This window comes from Equus przewalskii, chromosome 6 (genome assembly GCF_037783145.1).
Source record: "Equus przewalskii isolate Varuska chromosome 6, EquPr2, whole genome shotgun sequence".
Classification (NCBI taxonomy): domain Eukaryota; kingdom Metazoa; phylum Chordata; class Mammalia; order Perissodactyla; family Equidae; genus Equus; species Equus przewalskii.
Window position 1 is genome coordinate 89189432 of NC_091836.1, and position 25327 is coordinate 89214758.

A 25327-nucleotide genomic window follows, 5' to 3' on the forward strand; every position below is an offset into this window, starting at 1 on the left:
TCATTTTGCAATATATCAATGTATCAAATCAACATGTCATACACCTTAAACTTACACAATATTATATGTCAATTCTAGCTCAATAAAGCAAGGACAAAATCAATCAGCTGACAGGGGCTGAACCATGACTGGAACCCCGATCTGTGTCAAGAGTCATGGCCTTAGGCACTCACTAAGCCACAGGCTGTACTGAAGAGTCACCAGGGCACCTGGGCTGTTTGGGTCGCGGGTCAGTGATTGGCCCCCTAGCTGTACAATGTCAGGGCTGGATATTCCTCATTCCTAAGTTTTTAGTAATTTCCTGTTGAATTGCGTTTCCTTTTCTATGATTCTCCCATTTCTACTTTTCAGAGATTTTAAACTCATAAAAACTTATTCATATTCAACATTTTGACTCTGTCTTCCCAGAAAAAAAGCCACTACTCCTGTTCTGAATGAAATTGAAGTGCAGAGAAATATGACAACACTGGCAGTCCTTAAGACTTCAGAATAGCAGTGGGTACCTGGTGAGAAAGGCAGAGCAGAAGTGGCCCTTCTCTGAAATAGCCTTTGGGTTACTTGAACATTCTTGGCCTCAGTCTGCTTGGTTATTTATTATTTAGTTTTCTGATTCAACTCAGGCATCAGCTCTTCTGTGGAGCCATTCTTGACCTTCCAAGCAGAAACGATCCTTCTCTACCTCCTTTTGACTTTGTGTTGGCAGTATTGCTAGGATCTGTAAAGCATTATATGATTTCACACTCTACCTCAGGGCCTTTGCACTTGCTGTAACCTCTGCCTGGAACACTCTTCTGCTTGATAAGTACGTGGTTCATTCTTTCTCCTCTTTGTGTCTTCACTCAAATGCCACCTTCTCAGGGAGGCCTTCAACGATTACCCTGTTCAATTGCAAACTTCCCCACTGGCACACTTTCCATCCTCCTGCTCTGCTCTGTTTTTTTGCCATATCACTTGTCATCATCTAATTTGCTATGTCACTGACACATTTATTTTGTTGTTCTGTATCTTCCCACTAGACTATAAAACCATATTGTGCAATATTTGTATCTGTTCTGTGTGAACACTGGTTCTCAGAATAATCCTTGGTACAGAGGGTGTCACTAAGTAGTTCTTAATTACTAAATAAAGACCTGTCTTCCTTTTCTCAGCTTTGGGACTGTTGACATTTTGGGCTGGGTAACTCTTCGTTGTAGGCTGTCCTGTGCATGTAGGATGTTTAGCAGAATCCTTGGTCTCTACCCACCAGTACAGCTACCAGTAGCACTCCCCTAGTTGTGACAACTAAAAATGTCTCCAGGCATTGCCAGATGTCCCCTGGTGGGGGGAAATTGCCCTCAGGGAGAACTGCTGTATTAGACTCTCAGATCCTGGAGAATGGGGATCATGTCTTATTGGAGTGTCCCGTGTCTAGCACGTAGTAGATGCTTGATAAATTTTTCAAGCTGGACTGATCTGATTCAGTCAAATGTCTGTCTCAAATTTAGTGATATAGTTAGTTTATACACAAGACTGTCTCCTCAAACTTTTTATTTTCTCTGTGTAATTAATTTACTCTACCAACAAATACATGTTTAGTATCACCAGAGATCAAGACCATACAGAGGAAGGCAGAGTTGCCAACAAAGAGGACCCTGGTTCTCAGGAATCTCACAGTCGGGTTAGAGACGCATATGTGCAGCCCCCACTCCAATGCAAAGGACGCGTCATCTCTCCCTTCAGCTTACGCCACTCCCGTCTGCTTCGTCTTCTATCACAGGTTTTCTGTAAAGGCCTAGATAGTAAATATTTCAACTTTCCAGGCCATGTGGTGTCTGCAACTGCATCCATAGAAAATAACACTTGTAGACATTTTCTTATCTATCAGTCTTTCTAGAGCTAAGACCAACATCTGAGTTTGAAGATCTCAAGATTAATTGAAAAGTGACTCTATGCCCCCATCCTACCACAAAATGCTATGGACTAGAAGAAGATGGCGATTACCAAGAATGTATGAAACAAGTGCACAGTTTAAAATGCAGGTTTAGTGGGTTGAGAAAGCAAGTCATTGAACCATGGCTGCATTTATAAATGATAGAGCATAGAATACAATGCAGTACAATACAATATAATGGAAGGCAATGCAATAGAAAATATCAGATGCATTACACATATTAAGAGTAAATTTTATTCTTCTGTTTATGTGTTTATGTGAAAGTTTCTGATATAAAATTTATTTCTTCTTATTTAGTATAGTAAAAAAGATTAGCAAAGCACTATCTCAAACCAACTAACTAGAATAATAGACGGGATAAAAGAAATGTCTATTGCAGATGTCCAGGCAGGACACTATTGTGCCTGAAGAAAACTAACAAATTTAGGACATGGATGGGAAATGGGACAATGGAGAGGATGGTTGCCAGATTCTAGAATGCTCCTGCATGTCTGCCATGCCTTACTGCATTCTCAACTAATGTTCAGTCTCTAACCTCAGTGTGAGTTATAAACTCCTATTCACTTTCTTCTTCTATTTAGTACCTTTCCACAGGACAAAACCTTGACCTGAACTGTCCCTTTTCCTGTACTTCTCTACTTGGCAAAAATCCCATTCATTCTTCCAGGCCCAACACAAATGCCAACTCCCTTGCATGCTTTGCCCCAGTCCACCAGGCACAATTAATCGTGTTCTCTGCCATGTTCTCTCAGCCCTTTATTCATACTGCCACGCTAGCATTTGTGATATTTCATTATGCTTGGTTTTATATGTGCCACTCTCTGCTACTCGACTGTGAGCTTCTTGGGGATGGGGACAATTTTCATGTCTAGTTTTAAACTTTGCAGCACCCGGTAGATTATCTGCACATGGTAGGCAGCCAAGCTCTAAATGGAGACTGCTTAGTGATGTGGTTAGGACTCTGGGCTCAAAACCCAGGATGCCACTTAGGAGTGGTGTGACCTTTGATGACTTACTTTACTTCTCTAAGCCAGCTTTCTCATCTGAAAATGAGAATAACGTTACTAATACACAACATTGCTATAAAGAGGAAATGGAATATTCTGTTTATAAGCTCTTAATAGGTCTTCAGTAAATGGAATTTATCATTACTATTGTTGTCATTATTACTATTAATGTTGAAACAAAGAGTGGGAAAGGCTAGTAGAGCTGCAGATACAAACACATAGTAAGTGATAGGGTTGAAGGTGATTTGGGGGCCAATAATTAAGTATTGATTTGTGCAATATACTGGGACTAGAATGATGATATGAAGAGTGAGAATTTCAGACAACTGCATGTTTGGTTTTATATGTCAGAATAGCCATCTGGATGGTTTTCACTTTTACTTTGTCTGTATATTTTAAATTGTTTTGGGGGAGAGGTTGAGAGGGAGGGAAATGGAGAAAGGGATGAAAGAAACACAATCTTGCTCCTGGAGATGCCCAATAGACTGAATTATGTAAAGTTGGAGCAGAATTTCTCAGCCTCCACACTATTGACATTTGGGGCCAGGTAATTCTTTGCTGTGCAGGCTTTCCCACACACTGTAGGATGTTTAGCAGCATCTTCGTCCTCTACCCACTGAATGCCAGGGACATACTGACCCCACCTGCCATCTTGTGAAAACTAAAATGTTTGAGGAGGCCTTTGATAAATATCATGTTCTAAACAAGGTGAGGGATAAACCAAAAAGCAAACATGGAGGTGACACTGTCACCTTTGTTATTGACAGAGCTGGATTGGAGAATATGAGTTTATGTCTGTAAGCCAAGCTGGTTTGCTAAGAATAAATACAGAATAAGGCCCACTTACGCACCAAGTCCCAGGGGAGGATGTGTCATCTGGGAGGTAAGGACAATTGATACTGTCTGAAGGCAGCTCATTGCCACGAGAGAAGTGAGGTGGGTGTGGAGTTTGGCTGAGCATGACCAGATTTTGTGTATTTCCCCCCTGCTTTGGATTTTAGGTGCACATAATCAAATTCATTATATTCTTGGGTTCATGGCACTCTGTATTTTTAATTTATTTAGATATCTTTATTTTTTCAAATATCTTGATAGTTTTTTTTTTTTCTTTTTTTTTGGTGAGATTCACCCTGAGCTAACATCTGTGCCAGTCTTTCTCTGTTTTATATGTGGATCACTGCCACAGCATGGCCGCCAACAAGTGATGTAGGTCCACCTCTGGGAACTGAACACGGGCTGCCAAAGCAGAGCACGCCAAACTTAACCACTAGGCCACAGGGCCGGCCCCACATTATTTTTAATAATGTAATTCACACACTATCCAAAATGAAGCTAGAAATGTAACAATTACATACTTCTAATCACATGATGCTTCCCAGTCCAGCATCCTGCTTCTCCCACCTGAGAAACATCATCTTGATAAATATTTTTTTCCAAATTTACCAATAGAATAAATCTGTCTACCTCCCCAGAGGCAGAATGAGCAAAGCTAGCAAAGAGAGGTCAGGAATGAGCTTGAGGAAAATACTTCCTCAGGGAAACCAGGAGGGAGGAGAGGGGATTCCTTCTAACAGATGGTGTGAAACTTGTGTGTTCCTTACTTTGTCAGAACACAGGATGTCCCTAGAAACTAAGTATATGCCAGTAAAACTCTAAGAGGATCATGTGAAGTGTCTAGAACTTTAAGGGCTCTTGCTTTTTATTAGTGTAAAACTATTTTTGTCAAATTGAGCCCATGGTGATGATACTGGGCATCCACAAACCTGGCACCTGCAGACCCACCTTCTCATTCTGTTCTTTCCCCTGAAAGTCCAAGTTTCATTTCACATGCTGAGAATTTTTTAATATCCATATAGTAGTCTTTCTATGGATTAATTCTTCCTTAATTCTGAGTTTTATGATTTTATTTTCTTCACAATGAAAAGAGTCCTTTCAAAAATAGAATCATACCATTTTAGAGTTGACCCAATGCATCATCTCCCCCAGGGTAGTAGGTTAATAACAGATGGTACTATAATGACAGATTCAGGTTCGTGACCTCTTCATCTATCTAGAAATCTATTCAAGCCATCCCTCAGAATCTAGAAAGTGGTTGACAAAGGAGCAACATACCCAGGATGCCTGAGTTTTTCTGAGTTTGCAAAGCAGCTGTGACTCCAAGTTCCACCGCAAACCACATGATCCTACTCAAGTCACCTAGTCAAGGAAGGAGTGACAGTGAGCCCTCACTAGTGAATAAGCACCATAGCACAGGGATCATTTATGTCTAATTTCCTGCTGCATCGCCAGAATCTAGCACAGAGACGGGTGTGTTATAGTGCTGTTATTTGGGAAAGCAGAGTCCTGGTGATAAATAACAGCAATCACATCCAGTTCTTGAGCACATTCTACTTGCAGTGCCCTGTGCTGGGTGGTTTGCACTCGTAGTTCAGTTTAACCTGCACAGCCTGGGATTATCATTATTATCATTATTGCTTTGCTCGTGAGAAAACGGAGCTCCAGAGGGGTGAAATTATTTGCTGTAGCTCACACAGCTAATAAGTATAGAGCAAGGATTTGGCCCACGTAGTTTCTACCATCCCATCTTCTCATAAGCCAGAAAGAGATGTAGTAGTTGACTTGGCTTTTTGTTTTGATTATGCCATCAACTAACTAATGTTGTGCAAATTATAGGTCCTCTGAGTATCAGAGTCCTTTTCTTTGAAAGGCTACATTCATAGTTGAACAAGAAGAGCCTATCCAGATATATGTAATCTATGCACAACCTTTAGACCAGGATAAAACAGATGTTTTATGAAGTCTTCAAAGAAAACTTGCACTGATCTTGGTTTCCCCAAAGTAGCTTAAGTTTTAGATGACATGCTCCTTCTTTATTTGTTTTTGTGTTTTTTGAAATTACTTAGTCATATTATCTAAGATTCAAGTAGGCAGTGAACTTCTTCACTTTAGATAAATTTCATTCAATATAGTATGTGCTAGATTGGGTGAAATGTGATTAGGCTCAGAGAGAAATGGAGACTAGATAATAGGTACATGAACTTGAACAGCTCCTTACCCGCCTTTTTTAATGCAATGTGCAATTTGGACATTTTTTTTTTTGCTTTCAATTTGTAGTCAATTCCCTTAGCCCTTATCGAACTATTCAAAAAAGGAATAAACCACCTATGTGAATGCCAGATTCCAGATACGTCTGTGCTGTAACATATAAAGAAGAGCTGAGACTTTGAAGTCAAAGAAGTCCTTACTTGCATCTTGGCTTGGCCACTTATTACCTGTGCAGTCTTAGACAGGGAACTTGATTTCTGAGCCCCAGTTGTACAATTTTTATAATGGAAACAACAATGTCTAGCTGATATTTCCATGATAAGGGCTATTACTACTCTTATTAGAAACTAAATCAAGCATAAATTTGACAAGATATGCCTTAAACCCATCTTGGTGAAGCTGAACATTTGTAGGATGGCTCATATTGCCTGGGTGTTAGACAGTTTGTTTGTGGTCCATGCTTCACAGTAATAATGATATTGCTATCAATTGATTTTATTTAACAAAATACTTATATATACTATGTGCCAAACACTATTTTAAGTTGTTTACAAACACAAACTTATTTCATCCTCATAGCACCCTGTGTATTATGACATGTGTACATTCTGAGATCATCACAAACATCTTACGCTTTCTTCACAAAACCTCCTGTTATCATTTCTGCTTAAGGGTTGAATAAATCAAGAGCACACATGTATTATGAAGCAACCTTGGGTCTCCCAACCAGGTCTGCAGATCCGTGTGTGTGTGTGTGTGTGCGCGCGCGCACACAGATCTGGATCAAGTGCTGCTTTGACTGTGCTGTTAAGGAAATCCAACCTGAGCCTCCTGCTTCCAAGGCCCTGCCTTTTTATTCTGCCTCCTGAAACTTTTCCTTACCAGCTTTTCATCTGCCATTTTTAGCTTGCGAAAACACTTTAGTGTTCTGTCACTAACTTTGATGCATAGCTACACGTTAAATATCCTACTTGACTTGTCAGTCTCCAGAAATGGCAAGGTGTGATTTTTGGGACAAGAGATTTTTGTATACATTTGTATAAATATATTTTTGTATATTTTGGTTTTCATGATAAACAGGCCAAGACAGATATTGTCTAAATGTGTTTTTGCATAGCCCCGGCTACTAAGATGCTGGAAATAGGAAATGGTATTCAAATACCAAGGTAAACACTGTCTGTCCTCTGGCAGGAGCAAAGGAGCTCACAATTAATTGCTAAGCTACAGAATGTTAAATCATCCAGGGGATATTAAATGATGCAGAAAATGACAATATCGTGAGAAGTTCTATGTACTTGATCTAGTGTTCAACAATCTAAAAACATTATTTAGCTTTTTAAAGTTAGACCCAAATTATTTATGTGATGATGGCAAAATATAGCCGTATCCTTTTTCCAGAGTGACATTTTCTAACAGCAATTAAAAATAAAAACATTTGCTTACCTTGCTCTCATGCGACTAAAAGAAACTCTGGGTTAACAAGTTGCAATCATCTTCATTAAGGAGAACTTCTGCCGGTTTGGTACACTAAATTGTTGATTATCCAGCAACTTTGATAATAAGTTATTCTGGAAGTGTTACAGAATTGTTAGAGCAAGAGTTTTTCTATCAGAACAACCTGCAGAATGTAGGTTAATTCATTCAGCAAGTATATTTTGAGCATCTGTTATGTGCTCAGATATTGAAACTATAGTATCGTAGGGAGCAAAAACAACCCTGGCGCTTGTCTTTATGGGTCTTACAGTCCATTGGATAAGATAGGAGATGGTAATCAATTATATGTAAATGAATAATTAGGTTTAATACTGAACAGGAGAGGTGCATGGAGCTATGCTTTGCGAATGTGTAATAAGGGAAGCTAACCCGGTCTGGGCAGGCTAGCAGGGTAGTACTGGGATGGAGATGCGGTAAGTTTGCAGTGCTTATCAAAAGCCTTAACAAAGTCCACACTCTTTGAAACAGCATTTTCACATTGAGACATTTTCCCTAAAGGAATACTTTGAGGTATGCTAAGCATTTTGGCTATAAGGACAGGGCATTGTTTTTATTATAGAATTGTTGCAAACAGCTTAAATATTCAACAGTAGGCCATTAAATTTATCATGTGATCAAAAACTATGTTGACTATGCAAATCTTTTAAAAATAATGCAAAAACATTTTTATTGTAATAAAAGATGTTTCATGAAAAAAGTAGTTTCAAAATAGTGAGTATTTAAAATTTCTTTGCCTTTATCCCAACTTTGTCTTTTCTAGTTACTCAATTTATCCTATTCTGTTTCAAATATATCAATAATAATAATAATAGCAACAGTCACAGCTACTCATACTAGTTGTCATTTAGCACGTGCTGGCCTCGTGCGAAATATTTTATGTCCATTATTTCAATTGATCTCATGTTAACCAGTGAAATAGATATTATTGCACTTATCTATTTTTGTGTGCTAAAACTTTTAAATATGTCAACGCAGATATGTATTCTCTATGCAACAAAGAAAGAATTGTTTCGGCGCTCATGCTGTTTACTGTGAATTTCCTTATTGCCGTTTTATCTAAGAGAAATCCCTCATTCTTTTGCTACAGCGTTCTGCGAAGAGGGCTGCAGATATGGCGGGACATGCGTGGCTCCTAACAAATGTGTCTGTCCTTCTGGATTCACAGGAAGCCACTGTGAGAAAGGTAACCTGGCCTGTTTTTTGGGGGGGGGTGCAGGGAGTTTCAGAGAGAATGGAAGCTCTTTCTCTAGGAGTACAGTACTGTGGGCCGACTTGATATGTTATGTTTCAATGGTGGATGTGGCTCTCCCAAAGTGGGGACCTTTTGATTACTGCATAGTGATCATCCTCCCTCTGAAAATAGAGCTTCTTTTGCCCTTCCTTCAACGGTGTCTAATTTAGCAAGGTCAAGTCTTTTCTCTGCTATAGTTCACAGTATGCATTTTTAGTGCTAATTAGAGATAAAGCCTGATGAACTGACCTGCCCCACTTATCGTCTATTGGGTAGCATCACACACAACTATTGGAGTTATAGCGATCTGCCGTGTCAACGGAATCTAAATTAGAACCACATGCTCCTTGCGTAAAAATACGTTAAATAACTCTAGCAGCAGGTTTATTGGTGTGCTTGGGATTTTATTCTAATATTGGTTTATTAGGGACATTATCATTCATGGACCTGATAATGTAAGCCAAGTAGTATTGGTAGTGTTCCAATATGTGCACCTTTCTATTCCCAAAAAATGTCACATTTACACTTGGGGCTATTTGGTGAAATTCAGCTCTTTATTAATTGGAGAAATCCTCCTACCTGTGTGCAAATGAAATTTGACATTCCATGCCAATGTATATATCAGTGCAAGGGGTTTATGTCATGTAAAACTGAATCTTTCACTGTATTTGCCCATCAGTTTTATTGGGCTAAAATCACTGTTATTGTGTTTTTCTGAGTGAGTAATATCATGCTTGACATTTCTTATAGTATAGCATAGAAAAATGGAAATATGATGCTGTAGTCATTATCCATATTATTAGATGTGGGGGAGGGTGTCTTCATCCAATTCCAAATATGAAAGCAAAGTTCTTGTTTCCTTTCCTTCGTGTTTAAATGTTTCTGAATTCGGATAATAAATTTTTTAAATGAACCTATTTATTATACCCTATCTTGTCTAACATATTACATTATACTGTGTGTATATTTATAAGGCAGCCTGATCCTTTCAAAGACATATCAAAATTTAACTACATAAATTATTCAGCAAGGAAATCAACAAATAACATGTGCATCGTTTCCATATTTTGTGATATGATCAACAAATCAAATCACATTTAGTAAATAATATTTACTTGGTTTGTCCTAAAAAAAGACATATAAAGAACAGAGTTCTGCCTCTGAGGAGCATGAGAGAATTACCACATGGAACTGAAGATCTCTTGCCAAAAGCAAAGAAACTTAATGACAACTTACCACACATGCCCCTATTGCAGTACGTTTGATTCTAATTAGATTTTATAAAATGAAAAAACATATCTAAAGGTTTCTCACCAGTTCTTCTAGAACTGCTGTGTTTCCCTAAATGAGTATACAAGAATTAATGGGACAGAATGGTGGTGACGCTGATGGTGATGCTGACGGATACCTACTAACGATATACCATTTATCATGTGCTAATTATGCGTCAGGCCTTTTAAATCAATGTTTTCATATTAAGAACAAACAAAAGAGAGATCACTCCCATTTTGTAGATGGCAAACTAAAGCTTAGTTAAGTAATTTCCGCAGTGCTACAGAGCCAGTATTAGAGCTGAAGATAAAGCTCAGCCCTCATTATAAACCCTGGCATGTGTTTCTCAGGGATAATATGTAGACTTCCTGTTAAATCTGTTAAAATCCAGATTCCAGGGCCACTACCCCAGACCCAGTGAATCAGAATATCTGGGGGCGGGTCCATGAATCTGCACTTCGACCAAGCATCGCAGGTTGCTTGTTATAAATCAGTTAGTATTATACTGTTATTGTAATATTTAACCAGAGCATCTACTGTAAAGTTCTCATTCTTTTTACATTGTAAAGAATTGGGAGAGAACATTGGTCTTAGGAGAGAGGCTGAGTCAGTGACAACCCAGGAAAAATTAATTGTGGTTTCTGATGGCTTGTTGATTTGACCTCTGTCATTTTCTCCGCTCAATAAATGGTTGGCTGAATCAGTGCTTACATTGTGCTCCATAAGGTGAAGTAGGAAAAATAGAGATAAAGGAGAAAATCAAGACCAGAGGCCCAAGTAAAACAGAGATGGGCAGGACAAGAGTTCCTATGGAAATGTTAAGGCCGAGATTGAGAATTGCATATTCTTGAATTCTTGCCTTGTTATTATAGTGTAAAAAAATAAAATAAGGTTTCTCTGCAGGTGATGTTATCCCCCATCTGTAGCAAAGCCATTCCATTTAATATTGGCCAATACTCTAATTCTATGAGATATTTCGTGGCTAGCATAAAGTACATATTTTCCGATCACTTGTGTACAAGAGATCGAGATGAATTATAGGTCAAACACTGAAAACCTCTGCCATATCTTGTCTGAATTATTTTATCGTGGTGATTATTAGCAATGAACATTAAGTAAATCTATTTGCTGTTGAATAGTGATGCTAGATGTCTTGAGACTAGGGTGCAAAGGAAAAATGCAAGTACATTGTAAATATCTTAGATTACACTAAATCTTTTATTTGGGTTGTTTTAATTTCAAGACTAACTAAATGGTGTCATTTGAGTTGCATAGAATCCACTTATATTTAGTCTGAAAAATCTTTCTCTTGCCCCCCCCCCAGTTATTCATTGCTTGTGATATTCAACCTTTCAGAATTCAAGTATGCTTAGTCAAATCACTGAAATCATTTGCTAAGGAAAATGCCCATGTGGAATATAATGAAGTTAAAAATCCTACCTGTGTTTGGTATGTAACGCAAAGCTGAACGGCTCTGCATTTATTTGATATTAACGAGAGTTTTGTAAACTTAAACTTTTCATAACCCCCTTGAAGGTAAGCCAACGTTTTCTCTCCCTTGGTTTCTCAACAACACATTGTGTTGGTTCTTCTCTTGTCTTTTGACCCTTCTCTGTGCCCTTAGCTTCGATCTGATTTCACATTTAACATGGAGATGTGTAAAGAGCGAGATGAGTGAGGAATCAGTAAGTAGAGTAGTTTTGCTACTCTTAGGACAAGAAAGTGCTGCTGGTGAAAGCTCTCTTCTTACCCTCCCTGAGAGAGCAGAAAGGATAGAATGCCATGCTGACATAATGTAGCCGTGATGTGGCCAACCACAGAACAAAACGAAACAGCACAGAGTGCTAGAGACTTTTCAAATGTTATCAAAGAACTACACTAACTCCAAGAAAATGTTGCTACCATAAAACAGAAGAACATCATCCTCTAAGAAGTAAATGAACTAAGTTTACTACTTGGCATTAAACACATTTGCAAGCAACAAGTAGAGATTGAGTATAAGGTGTAAAGCTTGTCTGGTTAAGGGTTTCTTGACCTTGACACTATCGACATTTTGGACCAGATAATTCTTTGTTGCGGAGGACTGTCCTGTGCATGGTAGGATGTTGAGTCCATCCACTAATCACCATTAGCACGCCTACTCCAAGTTGTGACAATCAAAAATGTTTCCTGACATTAGCAAATATCCCCTGGGAGGTGGAGTCATCCCTGTTGACAACTCTTGGTCTAGATGTAGTGTTTTAAGAAGTCTTTAAAATAGTATCTCAGTGTTATCTGAGATAACGTAAAAATTCTAAGCATTTTTTTAGGAGACAAGCATTTTTAAAGCATCTGTTGAGCACTTTTAGAAGTACTTTGGACTTACCATAATTAGAAAATCCTTGACCATTCAAGACCCAGAGTCTGGCTGGTATCCATCATGTGATATGTAGGGCACACCTTCTTATAGTCTTAGGAACCAGATTAGTGTGGAAGCTGGGCCTGCTCTATGCCCACTCTCTCCCATTGATGGAGTAGACATGTGGATGCCCTAAGCCCACCTAAGGAACACGTGACTGACGGTAACCTTTGTGTTCACCTGAAGGAAGAGAGAATCTTTATCAGTTTTTTAAAATAAAGTTTTCCATGTATGTAATAAAAAGATCATTTCTCTTATAGTATAAAACTTAGACACACACATGATTATCTGTGGTAGCACAGTAAATTTTACTGCATTTTCCTCTTTGTACATTGTATGAATTGTAAATCATATAAATGCACTTGTATAGATATCAGGTATCCATAATAAGTGTCTTGTGAATCAGACAGAGTTGGACAAGACTAGTCAAGCTATAGGCTAGACCACAGTATAGTGTAAAAGAATTGGAAAAAAATGTACTGATGTTATAAAAAGAGCAGACCTTGACTTTTTCCCACAGTTGCTTCAGAAATGGGCTTATTTGTTGTAAATATTATTCAGTAAACTCAAATAACACTTGAACCTCTCACAGTCTCCAAGCCTTTTCAAAGCATATTAAGTGCCTGAATAAGAGTATTCAGGGAAATCAATAAATAACAAAAAATGTTTAACAGCTTTAGCCATTCACAATATAACTTGCAGCAGTTATTATTTTCCTATTTGCTTATCTGAATTTTCTAATTTTTCTACAATAAATATAAATTATGTTTGTAAAAGGAAAAGATTTTTTAAAAGCTTAAAAAATGGAGGACATAAAAGTCAAGAAAAGGACTTCATTTTTCTCCGTTACTAGGGATCTTTTAACCTTTCCTAAAGGCAAATGACTTTTTGCAGGATAATTTATTCTATTCTTTTCCCTATGCTTCAGGGACTTGCAGATATATAGACAGGGGGTAATGATTTGTCCTGAGTGTATTGTCCATCCGCCAGGTAAAAAGAATGGTCAGGAACAAAGACTTCTGTATTCTTCTAAATTTTAAATGTTGCCTGATTTTGAGAGAGCTTTGTTTGTGATTGCTCTGCCTGCTCCTGTTTTGGGGAAAATTTTTAAGAATCTTTAAGAAGGTGGATATTAGCTGCATTCTCTTAACAGAGAAGAGAACAGTTCTGTTTCCTCTGAGGTGTCCTGAGACTGTGGGGAGGGCATCTGGGAAGAGGATGGGTAAATGTAGCTCTTGGGATTCATAGCAGTCAGGAGATTATTTAACTTTTCTCACCATGAGCTTTCGCAGGTTGTCTGGCACCTGGTACATACTTACCATGGCAGCTTCTATTATTAATGTTGCTTCTCGTATTAATGTTGTTGTGCAGCTAAAAGGTGCTCAGGAAAGAGTATGCAGGGCTTTGGTGGCATCATTGAAAAGGGAAATACCAGGACTTGAGGTTTCTCTGAGTTGCCCATCCAGTTAAAGCCACCAAAAATGGATGGATGCAGGTGCTCTTTAAAAACTTTCTTAAAGTCAGATGATTCTGAGTTTGGTTGAAGAACTATCCCCTGCACAGGATATTTTCAGAAACAGAGAATGGCGAGGAGAGGCATCGCACTGGAGGATGGGAAGAGCCCAAACCAGCGACACTGAGAGCGCGCACCCCGAGAGCAGCGGAGAAGTCTTGCCCTTGTTCAGCACCCCTTCCTCTCCGTAGTTCCAGGCACTCAACTTTCTTCTTTCAGCTGTGATGGAGAAATTGGGCTCGAGATCCAGTGTGCTTCCCCATGGCTCCAAAATGGAGTCGCTGCTTAACTCAGAGCTACTTGGAGCCATTTCACAACCTTGTCCTTGTTCCTGCCAGGATCACCATTTTGCCAGGTTTCAGACATATGGAAAAATACTTGAAGCCATTTTTCACTCTTGTTTCCTTGACAGAGAGAAAGTTTTCAAGTCATTTCAGTATGAATGTGGGGAGCGATGCCTTTTGTTCACCAACAGAGATTTGGTGTATAAATTACAGATGCAGCGTGAGATAACGAGTACTGTACCGAAGGACAGAGGCCTGAGTTCTGGTACCAGATCTGCCACTGTGAATAGTTTAGCTTCTGTGAAGTGAAACTTGCCTTAGCCTCCTGTGTACCTATTTTGAGTCCCAAACTTGGGCATCTGTTATTTCTCGAGAGGCAGCGAGTTTCACCCTATTGAACACGTATGAGGATGTGTGTAAGTGTTAACCAGCTAGTCAGTAGTGGAGCTGGGATTCTAACCCTTGTGTGGCTGGATCCAGATTTCACACACTTTCCAATCATCTGTTTCCTCTGGGTCACATTACCTGTGTCCAGGGGCAATTAAACCTAACAGATTATATGGGAGCCAAAGAAATGATGTTCTCCTGTGAGTAATGATCCATAATCTCCTACTTGATTATGTGCATTGTTTTATACATTCCTTTCAACATCTTTGTTGTCCCTAAGGCAGGAAGAGAATGAACGAATTAGGGGCTCAGAGTACAGTCTCAGAAGCCACAGCAGCTCATTTCAAGTTGAGGTCCTGCTGTTTACCAGGATCTGTGACACTGGGTCAGATACAGGTAACCTTTATGAGCTTCCATATGCCCCTAAAAAAGGAATGTCAATATTACTTGTCTCGTAATACTATTGTGAGATTATGTGAGATCGTCTATTTAAATTACTCTGTAGAGTGCCTGGCACACAGTAGGTGTCTAGAAATGATATCTATTATTAATTTTATCCTCAGTTTACTGGGTGATAAAATTAAGACTCAAAAATAATAGGCTACTTTCCCAAGGATGCTCAGCAGGAAAATGAAGTCTCTCTCTTCCTTCAACCAGCTCTTCCAGCCTCTCGCTATACCCTTCAAAGGTAAAGTGCTTTTATTCATGTCATCTTTGCCAATTCATATTCTCTCTGTTCCTGTAAACATTTTGTATGATTTCTTGTCAATACAGATTAATTTATACTCAGAGTTTTGCTCTGTGGAAAGAGTGAGTTAATTCAGCTCCTGTAATAGTGACATGTGTAACTTAGGTAGGGTCCTTGGGAAGAATTTGGTTTTTTGCTATTGATTATTCCTCATTTCTTGGAGTTGAAATTGAGGATTTAACACCAAGTTCTTGCTGTGCTATTGATAGCACAGGCGGCTTTGTACACAGGCAGATCTGAGACCTCATTGAAAAAGACCTCATTGAAAAGCCTGCCCCACTTGTCTTTCTACTAATATTTGCTTAGGCCCTTGTTGATTCCCAAATTTGCTAAAGAAACACAAAGACTCTACTTCTCAATTGGCCATCAGGAAACCTGGATTCTACCCCCAGATTCCACTATTTACCAACTATGTGATGTGGGGCAACCTCGGCATTTTTAGGTAAAGTGGGAGTGAACATCCAAGAAAAACCTTAAAGTTTTCCATACTCATTTATCAAGCATTCCTAGGAATTTACACCGAGTGAATAATCAGAGCTGACACATAATGTTGTTTGAAGATACACTTGAAATCTTAAAAGGATGGTATTTTAAATAATAAGACATTGGAAGCAACCTAGATTTAGAAAAATAGAGAATTAGTGAAATAAATGATGGGTGACCATTCTATGGAACCTTTAAAACCCATGAAAAGACTATTTAATGACATGGGAGACAGTGTATGGTGAGGAACATGAACTCTGGAAGCAGACTGTCCAGTTTTGAGGCCCAGCTCTGTGATCTTGGAAAGTTCCTTAAATCTTTTGTGCCTAAGTTTCCTGATCTATAAAATACGAACAAAAACAGTACTGCCCCATTGGAGAATAATTTTAAAATTTCCTGCTACCTGGTGAGCATTCTATAAGCACTGGATATTATTTAGTAAAAATGGCACGTTCAGTGTAATTCCAATTTTTATGCACAGACACACATATACTATACACTGAAAAGACTACCTGGAGGACATTGATCTCACTATGGCTTATCGCATCTTCGCGTGATTTGGGACATTTCAGGACAAAAGAAAAAGTCTTATTTAAGCAATTCATTCAATCCTATATATATTTTTTCTCCTCGAAGCCTCAGTACATAGTTGTACATCCTAGTTGTAGGTCCTTCTGGTTCTTCTGTGTGGGATGCTGCCACAGCATGGCTTAGTGAGCAGTGTGTAGGTCTGCGCCCAGGATCCGAACCAGCGAACCCCGGGCTGCTGAAGCGGAGTGCAGTGAACTCAGCCACTGCACCACTGGGCTGGCCCCTCAATCCTGTATTAAAGCTGAATAAAATCTTCTCACCTTCTCCCTCATCAGCCCACCACAATCTGAGGAGTCTGCAGTGAGAAAGAGGTCTGGACAGTTTCTATTTTTTTTTCTTTCTATGTCGTATTTTGAAATTGACAGATGCCATGAGGCTTGTTCAGCGTGAGAGAGTTTTATGGGAAAGAGAACAAGGTCTCATGTAACCGGTACCGTAGTCTTCTAGCATCAGGCCCTCTGGACGGGAGGTGTGCACTTGCTGGTTCTTCCTTTGTCGGGTGCTTTGGTGAAAGTCTGCGACCACTGGGGACTTCCAAACGAAGCCCCCTGCACATGGACGATCCTTTCATCCTTCCGTAGTTCTTACGCCATGCTCCTTTGCTGCTGGAGCTCCACGCTGCTGCTGCTTATAAAAAGCCACTTCTCTGTTGTGGCTTGTTTGTCCTGCCAGAGTTCTGTATGATTAGGCTGATGCTCTTTTGTAGGATCCCCAGAAAGCAGACATTTTTCCCTTCAACAGTCTCAGTGCGGTCCTCTCATAATGTGGTCATTTTTTTCTGCTCTGTTGTGTGGCCAAGGCAATCACAGACCCAGCCATTTATCTTTAGAATTTTGAGGCGTCAGTCAAATACCAGTTGCTATGTCTCTCACCGACCAGGGGACATTTCTAGGTGTCCATGAAGTCTCTCTTCTTTGAATGAGTTTGGAGAAGAAATTCTTTCCTTTCTTTCCGCCCAAAAAGGTGAGCTGGAATTGATAGCAAGCCAAACAGCTTTTTCTAACAAAGTTCTCACTTTTGGCTTTAATAACATTCCTTGCTGAATTTCTTGGCCTTTGCTTACAGAGCTGGAAGGTGGTTAATGGTTAATGTTGGCACAATTGATTTTTGCAAGTGTTGTAAAGGTTGTCTAGCAGCCAGCTTTGGAACATGGGGATCCTTAACATCTATTACATTATTATCTATCAAAACTCTGACATGAGAAAAATTCAGTCTTAATATCCCATTACATTTGAGTTCGATATATATTTGATAAATGAATAAATGAATGAGTACAGACAAGGACCTTGTATCTCACATGGTCCCATCTTTCGTTTTATAGATCACAAGTTGTAATGACGCCAATTCAGATCTCATTTAAAAGACCCCTAAGTTAAAGTATACCATAGTGAGGATGGAGGAGAGAAATGCCCTGAACAAGAATGCCATTAATAAGAATGGTATAGAAATTTTGTATGTTTCTAGTAGCTTTGTCAGCTTGCCTTTCCAGAAAGCAAAGCAAAAGGAGCCAAATTTTTTAATAGATTGACATTCCCCATCAAATAACTGAAAGCTATTAAGGATTACCTTGTCTAGTTAGCAATGCGGAAAATAATTCCTGACTGTTTAGATGACGAGCAGCTCTCGCTCTCCACCCGGCAGGCTAAATGCTATTGAACTGTGAAAGTCAGGAGTTTGGTGCATATGCTCGTTGTTAAGCCTGTGACCTGGGAAATACAAAACACCGCTGTAACTTGAAGCACGATGGCTAAACAGAAAGGAAATTCAGGTCTCTGTGAAAATATGACCAGCTGGAAGCCGGAAACTGCAAACTTTCCCTAATAACCAGTATCTAAGAATTCTTTGTATCCAAAAATAAGTACTGCACTGTAGATCATGTGGAAAAAGGCTAATTGAAGCCAATGGCCTGACTGAGAAGGACTATAACTCTTGCAATTTGCATCACTCTCTCCTGATAGGATCCACTGATTAGAAAAGGTAGCTGCTTGAAAATGTTCACTTGGGTCCAAAATATTATGAGTCAAATAGCAAGATCTACGCATTCGTTTTGGTAGTGGTTGGAAAGATAAGCAGTTTCTGGCTTGGTGGGCTAATGTGGTTTTAAAGTGTTCTCTAGTTGAACAGAGACCTTGAAGTTATCTATAGGTGGCAGGAATTTTAGCTAAGGAGATTGAGTCCACGAGGGGAGATTCTGGAAGATTATTCTATTAAGAGATGTCTTTCTAAGAAAACCTTTCAGTACTTCCCCAGTGCTTACAAGATGAAGTCCGAATTCCACGGCATGGGAGGTAAAGCCCTCCGTGACTGGTCTCTGCCTACCTCTCCCGCTTTATCTCCTTCTCCTGTACGTGCATCTTCAATTCCAGCCCTTTCTAAACTACTTCTGGTCACTGAAATGCACCTTATTCTTCAAGTCTCTGAGCATTTGTTTGTAATATTCTCTCTGCCTGTGACACACATACAGACTTACATGTTGATCACAAATATATGATATTAATTTAAAATAATAGAAACTATTGATTATTGAGGGTCTCTAATAACCTAGAATCCTCCTGATCTCCCTCTCAAATTGCTCCTCCAATGGTCATCCTCATTCCAGTTGATGGCAAAATTGATCCTTTCACTTTCTCTGGATCGAGATCTTGAAATTATCCTTGACTTCTTTCTTTTTCACTGCACATCCAAATCCTTGCTCCATCTTCAAAATATATCTAGAATCCAAGCTTCATATGATCCCCACCACTACCATGACATCATCATCTCTAATCTAGATTATGGTAAAAACCTCCTAAATCGTCTTCCTTCCACTGTCGTGCAACTGTAGTCTCTCTAACATAGCAGTCAAGGGAACATTGTTTACAAAGTAAGTTAGATGCAGTCTGTTCTCTGCTCTATATCCTCTGTGGCTCCCCATTTTCACTCAGTCCAAGTCAAAGTCATTACCACGGCCTCCAAGACTCTACATGCTCTGGGCCCCCTCCTTGTTACTTCTCTGCCCTCACCATTCAATGTGCTCTCCTCGTGTGTATTCCTCCCTTTCCAGTCTTAAGGTGTCCTTGACTTTCCTAGAACATGCCGGTCATTTTTCCCTTACAGTTTGTTTGCTTGGGATGTTTGTCCCACAGATAATTTTCCAGTCAGCTCCCTCATGTCATTTAGGTTTCTGTGCAAGCATTACCTCCTCAGAGAGACTCTGACCCCTAACTAAAATAACACATCTCCTCATTTGTGTCACTGTTGGTGTTGTCTTCAGAGCCTTTTTCACTCTGACATGGTCATGCTTTTTGTCTATGTTCTGGCTGCCCATGAGGAACTCCATGAGGAAAGGGTGTTGTGTCTTGTTACCACTGTGTCTCCCAGGCTCAGGGCAGTTCCCGGCACACAGCAGTTGCCCCAAACACTTATTGAATAAATAGATAATTTAGTAAGACTCTCTTTTACTTTCTCTGTTAGTCTCCAAAGCCACAATACTGTCATCGTGAAATATCTTGGCAAGAATGAAAAAATTATTGTTGTCAATCACGCACCTTTCATCGCTGGTATTTTTGGATCACATGTAGTCAGAGTTATCCTGGATTTTTCCTTCTCCCTCACTTTCCCATCCAATCACCCACTGCAGTCTATTTGATCTCCATCCTACTCCCTGGTCTAAACCACGGTCATTTGTATTTTGCCTGGAATGATATCAGAAAGCAGGTATCCAGACCCCCAGTCCTGTTCCTCCCTCATAAAAAGTGTTCTTCCTGCATTGCAGGCAGTACAATCCCTATAAAATACAAATACAATCAGATTCTCTCCGGGCTGGAGAACTTAAGCGGTTTCCAGTGCCCTTAGCATAAACGCCACCCTCCTTTCAGCAGCATCAATGACTCTCTGAGCCCCCTCCCCATTCCAAGTTAGAATCAGTGTTCTTCCTCACTGGACTCTTTCAGATTCTCTTAAAGCAACTCTAGTCTTTCTCCTTCAGGCCTCTGCTCCTGGTATTTGCTCTGCCTGGAGCTCTTTGCTTCTCTTTCTCCCCCTCCTTCTTCCCCCCACAGCTCTGACCCTTGCTCTTCCCTTGCTCTCTCACATAGATCTTAAAGTAAACTGCTCTTCAGAAAGATTTTTCAGACTCTCTTGTCAAGGTTAAGCCCTGTCTAAACGCAGCATGGCACCGCACAGCACCAGAGCAACCTGTTTTTCTCTTTCATAAAGTGTGTCACATGTAGTTGCCTGTTGACTGTTTTCTGTCCCCTTTCTTCCTACCACCATCCCTGTAGCATCACCACCAGACATGTTTAACTTCTCTTCTCCGCACCAAAAACCCCTACAAAGTATTAACTTGATATAGCAATTATCCCACAGTGTCTCCAAACCAAGACGGGACGTTTCCTGACCATTTTTCTTCCATCTCTTTCCTGCTGGTCCTTTGTTCCCACTTCGAGGTGTTCATGACAAGAAATATAAGTGAGATGGTATGAGATTTGTGTAACACATTTCTGAATGACAGAAGCATTAACATCCACAAGGAAAACGTTGATATACATAAACCAGATGGCTCATTTCAGCAGATTAAGCAAGTCCTCCCTTCCTCCCATAGACAAGACCTGGCCTGTCAGAGCACCTCCGTGACCTGGGTGAGCCTGCCCAAACATGGTGCTTCCCGGTTCTTAAATTGCCAAGGAGTCCCTTTTTGATGGGACCACTTGATTGGAACTGTTAAAAAACCGTGAACTGCTCTTTAAGCACTTTCTGATTTACTGTCAGCAAATTATTACAGCACTCTTTTTTAGTAAAGTGATGTCACACATCCAATGGCAAGCTTTAATTTTTCCAGATGCTTGGTCTCCAGATTTGTGGAAATACCATAATCACTTGTGCGTTCCCCATAAACTCCGTGCGTTAGCGTTTTGGAGGTGGTTACATTTCTTTTTCTACTTCTTTTTCCCAGTGTCACTTGCAGCAGGAATACTTCCCCAGTCTCTGAAGATTTTAGTCAGAATAGTGAAGGCTCTATTTAAATAACATAGCTCTTATTTAATACTTAGGCCTGACCTTAATTTGGGCTAGACCTTGTGCTAAATGGTTGACAGGTATTATGTTATTTAAACCTTGTAACCCACAAACTAGGGATTGATCAGCATCCTCCAACCCATATTGCTTGTCTAATCTCATCATATAATTCTGTACTGCTCCTGGTAGCCATTTTTCAAGCACATAAGTGTATAAGCATATAACCGTATAAGCATATAACCGTACTTCAGGGTCTTGGCACCTGGTGTTCTCTCTTTCTGGAATGTTCTTTCTCTGTGTATCTTCATGACTTATCTCTTTCAGGACTCTACTGAAATTTCACTTCTCGGTGAAGCTTTTCTTATCACTCTATTAGAATCATAACCTTACATCTTGCCTCAAACAATAGTGCCTTTATTCCCTGGTTTATTTTTTTCTCCTTGCACTTATCACCAGTTAAGGCACTGAATAGATAATTACCTATCTTGTTTGTTGTCTCTTCCCCCACGGGAATGTTGACCACCATGATGACAGAGATTTTTGTCAGTATTTGCTGCTATAGCCCCATCTCTCAAATTAGTCCCTGGTACTTAGTATGTGTTCAAGAAATATTTTTTGAATTAATGAATGATTATCCTCATTTATTGAGTAAATTAAGAAAAGTAAAGTAATATGCCCAAGATAATAGGTCTAGGAAGTGTCGGAGCTGTTATTTGAGCAGTTCTTTATGCCTCAAAGCTCAGGTGTCTTAAACACTGTCCTTTGCTGCCCTTTTCAAAAAGGCAAGGCTGATTGAAAGGTTCGGACAATTATCAGAGCTCATTTCATGTGTGTTGTTTTTCTCAGTTGAACTCTGACTTCTGAGTGTGTCACTATGATTCCTGTGTATATCATCTATACTGCATTCATGTTCTGAGAAACTGACTTTCCTTGTAATGCTTTAGTTAATACTGTCTTCCTTAAAATGGGACTGGCATAATAGTAGTATTTCATTAGTACAGACCTTTACAGTTCCCAATGCATGTTTCCAGGCACTGTATCATCTCTCTTCTAATCTAACAACTATGTGAGGGATATATTATCATCATCCTAGGTTTACAGGTGAGGAAACTGAGGCTAAGAGATTAAAGAAATTACCCAAATTTCTAAAGCTAATAAAAGGGACAGCTGGGGCTTGAATTCTTCTCTGGTGGTTTAAAATTCCATGCTTTAAAAATTTTTTTTTCATTATTATGCCTTGCCACCCCCAACCTTCCTCCTCCAGGCGTGTTCATTTATCTTGGTCCCAGCTCATTAATATGGAGGTTCAATTTTGAAAGTGCTAGATGGATGCCACTGGAATACTCTTTTACCCATAGGGCATTTTACACCTGGACAGTGGGGCACAGTATAACCTTTTGAGCTGGACAACCTCAGCCACTCACCAGGTGGTAGTGACCAAGTTATATAACTTCTCAATCTGCAGGTATCTCTCAGTCTTGCTCTAAGAACTAGAGAAAGCCTAATTAGTAAATAGCAGGTGATAATGAATTAGTATATTGTGAAGAATCGCAGTGTACAGATTGTCATCTATAGCTTCTGTATTGGAGAGCAATGCTATCAATTGTAGCTGATATTTATATAACTCTTTATAGGCACAGTGTCTTTCGAAGGTATTTTCTTTTTGGAACGCCTCAAGAAAGCCTTGTGAGGTAACCTTCATTTCCCTCTTACAGATAAAGAAACATATTCAGATAGGCTAAAATGACTTGCGCAGGTTCATAGAGTTAGTAAGAGTTGGGCTGGCATTCTGATAGGAGACTGTCCCTTTCACCACTCCAAGATCTGAACTTGAAGTGGAAGAAAAGCAACATGAGCCTCTCAATGATAGCGCCCTCCAACAGGGGTTAATAGTTCCATACCATTCTGAAAAAACCCTGCACATGTTAGGGCATGACATAACACATCCTCAGAGAAGTGAAACTTTAAAAATCAGAAGGAAATGAGATGTCTGAACAGATGTTTGCAGGTATGTATTGTACCAACAACTTGGAAGTTTCTGGAGAGTTCTGAGGTCTGTTTCATATATTCCTACAGATCCTTCCCTGATTTAACGCTCTTTTTTTTTTTTTTTTTTTCTCTCAAGCAAAACTTATTTTAATGTCAAGTGAATGCATTTTCGTGAAGTGAACCGTCTCGGTAATATTTTAGTAGCTATTAACAGCCAACTGCTGGGCATCTGGGCAGGAAACCTGTTCCTATTCCTCAGGCTATTAACATACCTATAGCTGCTACTTTGAAGTGGTGCTCCATGGCAGCCACTGCTGTAAGTACCTAAAGGGATTATAGGCTAGATGTTATTATCCTCATTTCAAGGTGAGGAAACTGAGGCTCAGCAGCTGTTAGGTTCACGGTTGGGATTTGCTTCTACAGCACAAGAGGCAGTTTCTGTTGTTCTAATAAGTTCCTGGCTATCTGCATTGTTGATGGTATTCCTGAAAAATAATTTCTTCAATTATTTATTTAAATCACTCTCCCTTTCTCTTTTCCACTTCTGGCCTATTTAACAGAGTTATTGTCTAGTAAAACATTTGATTGGTAAGTACCACATTCTGTCCCTTCTTGTTTAAGGGTGATTTCAAGCCTTGAAGTAATCCTATGAGTGCAGGAAAAGCGGGAGGTCTGGAAAACTCACAAAAAGTTAAGGAACTTTTATTGAAATATATTAAGTATATAGAGAAGCACATAATATATAAGTATGCGACTCAATGAATGCTTATAATCGAAAAACATCTTTGAAACCAGAACCAAGATTAAAAACTAGAACGTTGTCTGCATCCCAGAAGCCCCCTCTCCTGTTCTCTTCCAAAACCCCCCAAGAGGAATCACTGTCCTGACTTGTAACAGATCAGTGTGGCCTGTTTTTGAACATTATACACATGGAATCAAACGATATGGCCTTTTTTGTGTCTGCCTTCTTTTGTTTGACATTAGATTTATGAGATTTATCCATGCTGTTGCTTGCAGTTGTATTTTCAAGTTCTCATTGTGGAATAGTATTCCATTTTGTGAATGTGCCAAAATGTATTTAAGCAGTTTGTTGTTGGACATGTGAGTTCTTTCCAGTTTTGGTTAACTTGTTACAATAAATATTCTTGTACATGTCTTTAGGTGACCATATAGCAGTATTTCCATGTATCTGTATATCTGGGAATGGAATCGCTGGGTAGACCTGGGTTCAGTTTTAACAGATACTGCCAGTTTCCCAAAGTGGTTGTGCCTATTTATATTCCCAGTAGCAATAAACGAGAATTCCAATTGCACTAAAGCTTTATCGATACTTGTTTACTGTCTGTCTTTCATTTTAGCCATACTGCTGTTGTGGTATTATTTTATAGTTTTGATTTGTGGTTCTCTGATGAAAAATGTAGTTCAACATACACTATATGCTTACTGTGCATTTAATTTGACTGTTTTATGAAGCACCTAGTCAAGTCTTTTGCCCTTTTATCTGTTTCACTGTCTGTTCTTTAGTAATGCACATAGTTTAAAAAGTCAAATAGTTATACTTGGCTAGTTATGAAAAAACAGCAACTCTTCACTCCTATTCTACTTCATTCCTCCTCGCTAGAGTCAGGCATTTTCTTCCCCATGTCTCTAACAATAATACATTTATATTATTATTTCTTGACTTCTTAGTTTTAGGCCTTATCTATTGACCACCCCTGAAGGTGAAGATGTCTCTGTTTTCAACCTCTCGCGCACACTGCACTCATGTGCACGTGCACGCACACACTTCTCATTTCCCTCTTCTTCGATTTTGGTAAGATCAATATTCATTATTTCTCATATTGTGTCTATGTAAATAATATTCTTACGTGAGGCACAGAGTTAGCTCTCGTCAGTTCCCCTGACCTCCTCCATTCTCTACGGGAAAGTCTCTAGGTCTACAGCACAGCTGTTTTCTTCA

The 25327-nt window shown here is 39.4% G+C and overlaps 1 protein-coding gene across 4 annotated transcripts in view; it reads left to right on the forward strand.

The window, feature by feature from the left end:
- The window catches only part of NELL1 (neural EGFL like 1), a 750804-nt gene that overhangs the window by 563322 nt on the left and 162155 nt on the right, over positions 1 to 25327 (forward strand). For all 4 annotated transcript variants that reach the window (XM_070624514.1, XM_070624512.1, XM_070624513.1 and 1 more), the window contains one exon: positions 8564 to 8659. In XM_070624514.1, the coding sequence (XP_070480615.1) occupies positions 8564 to 8659 (96 nt within the window). The remainder of the gene's footprint in view (positions 1 to 8563; positions 8660 to 25327) is intronic.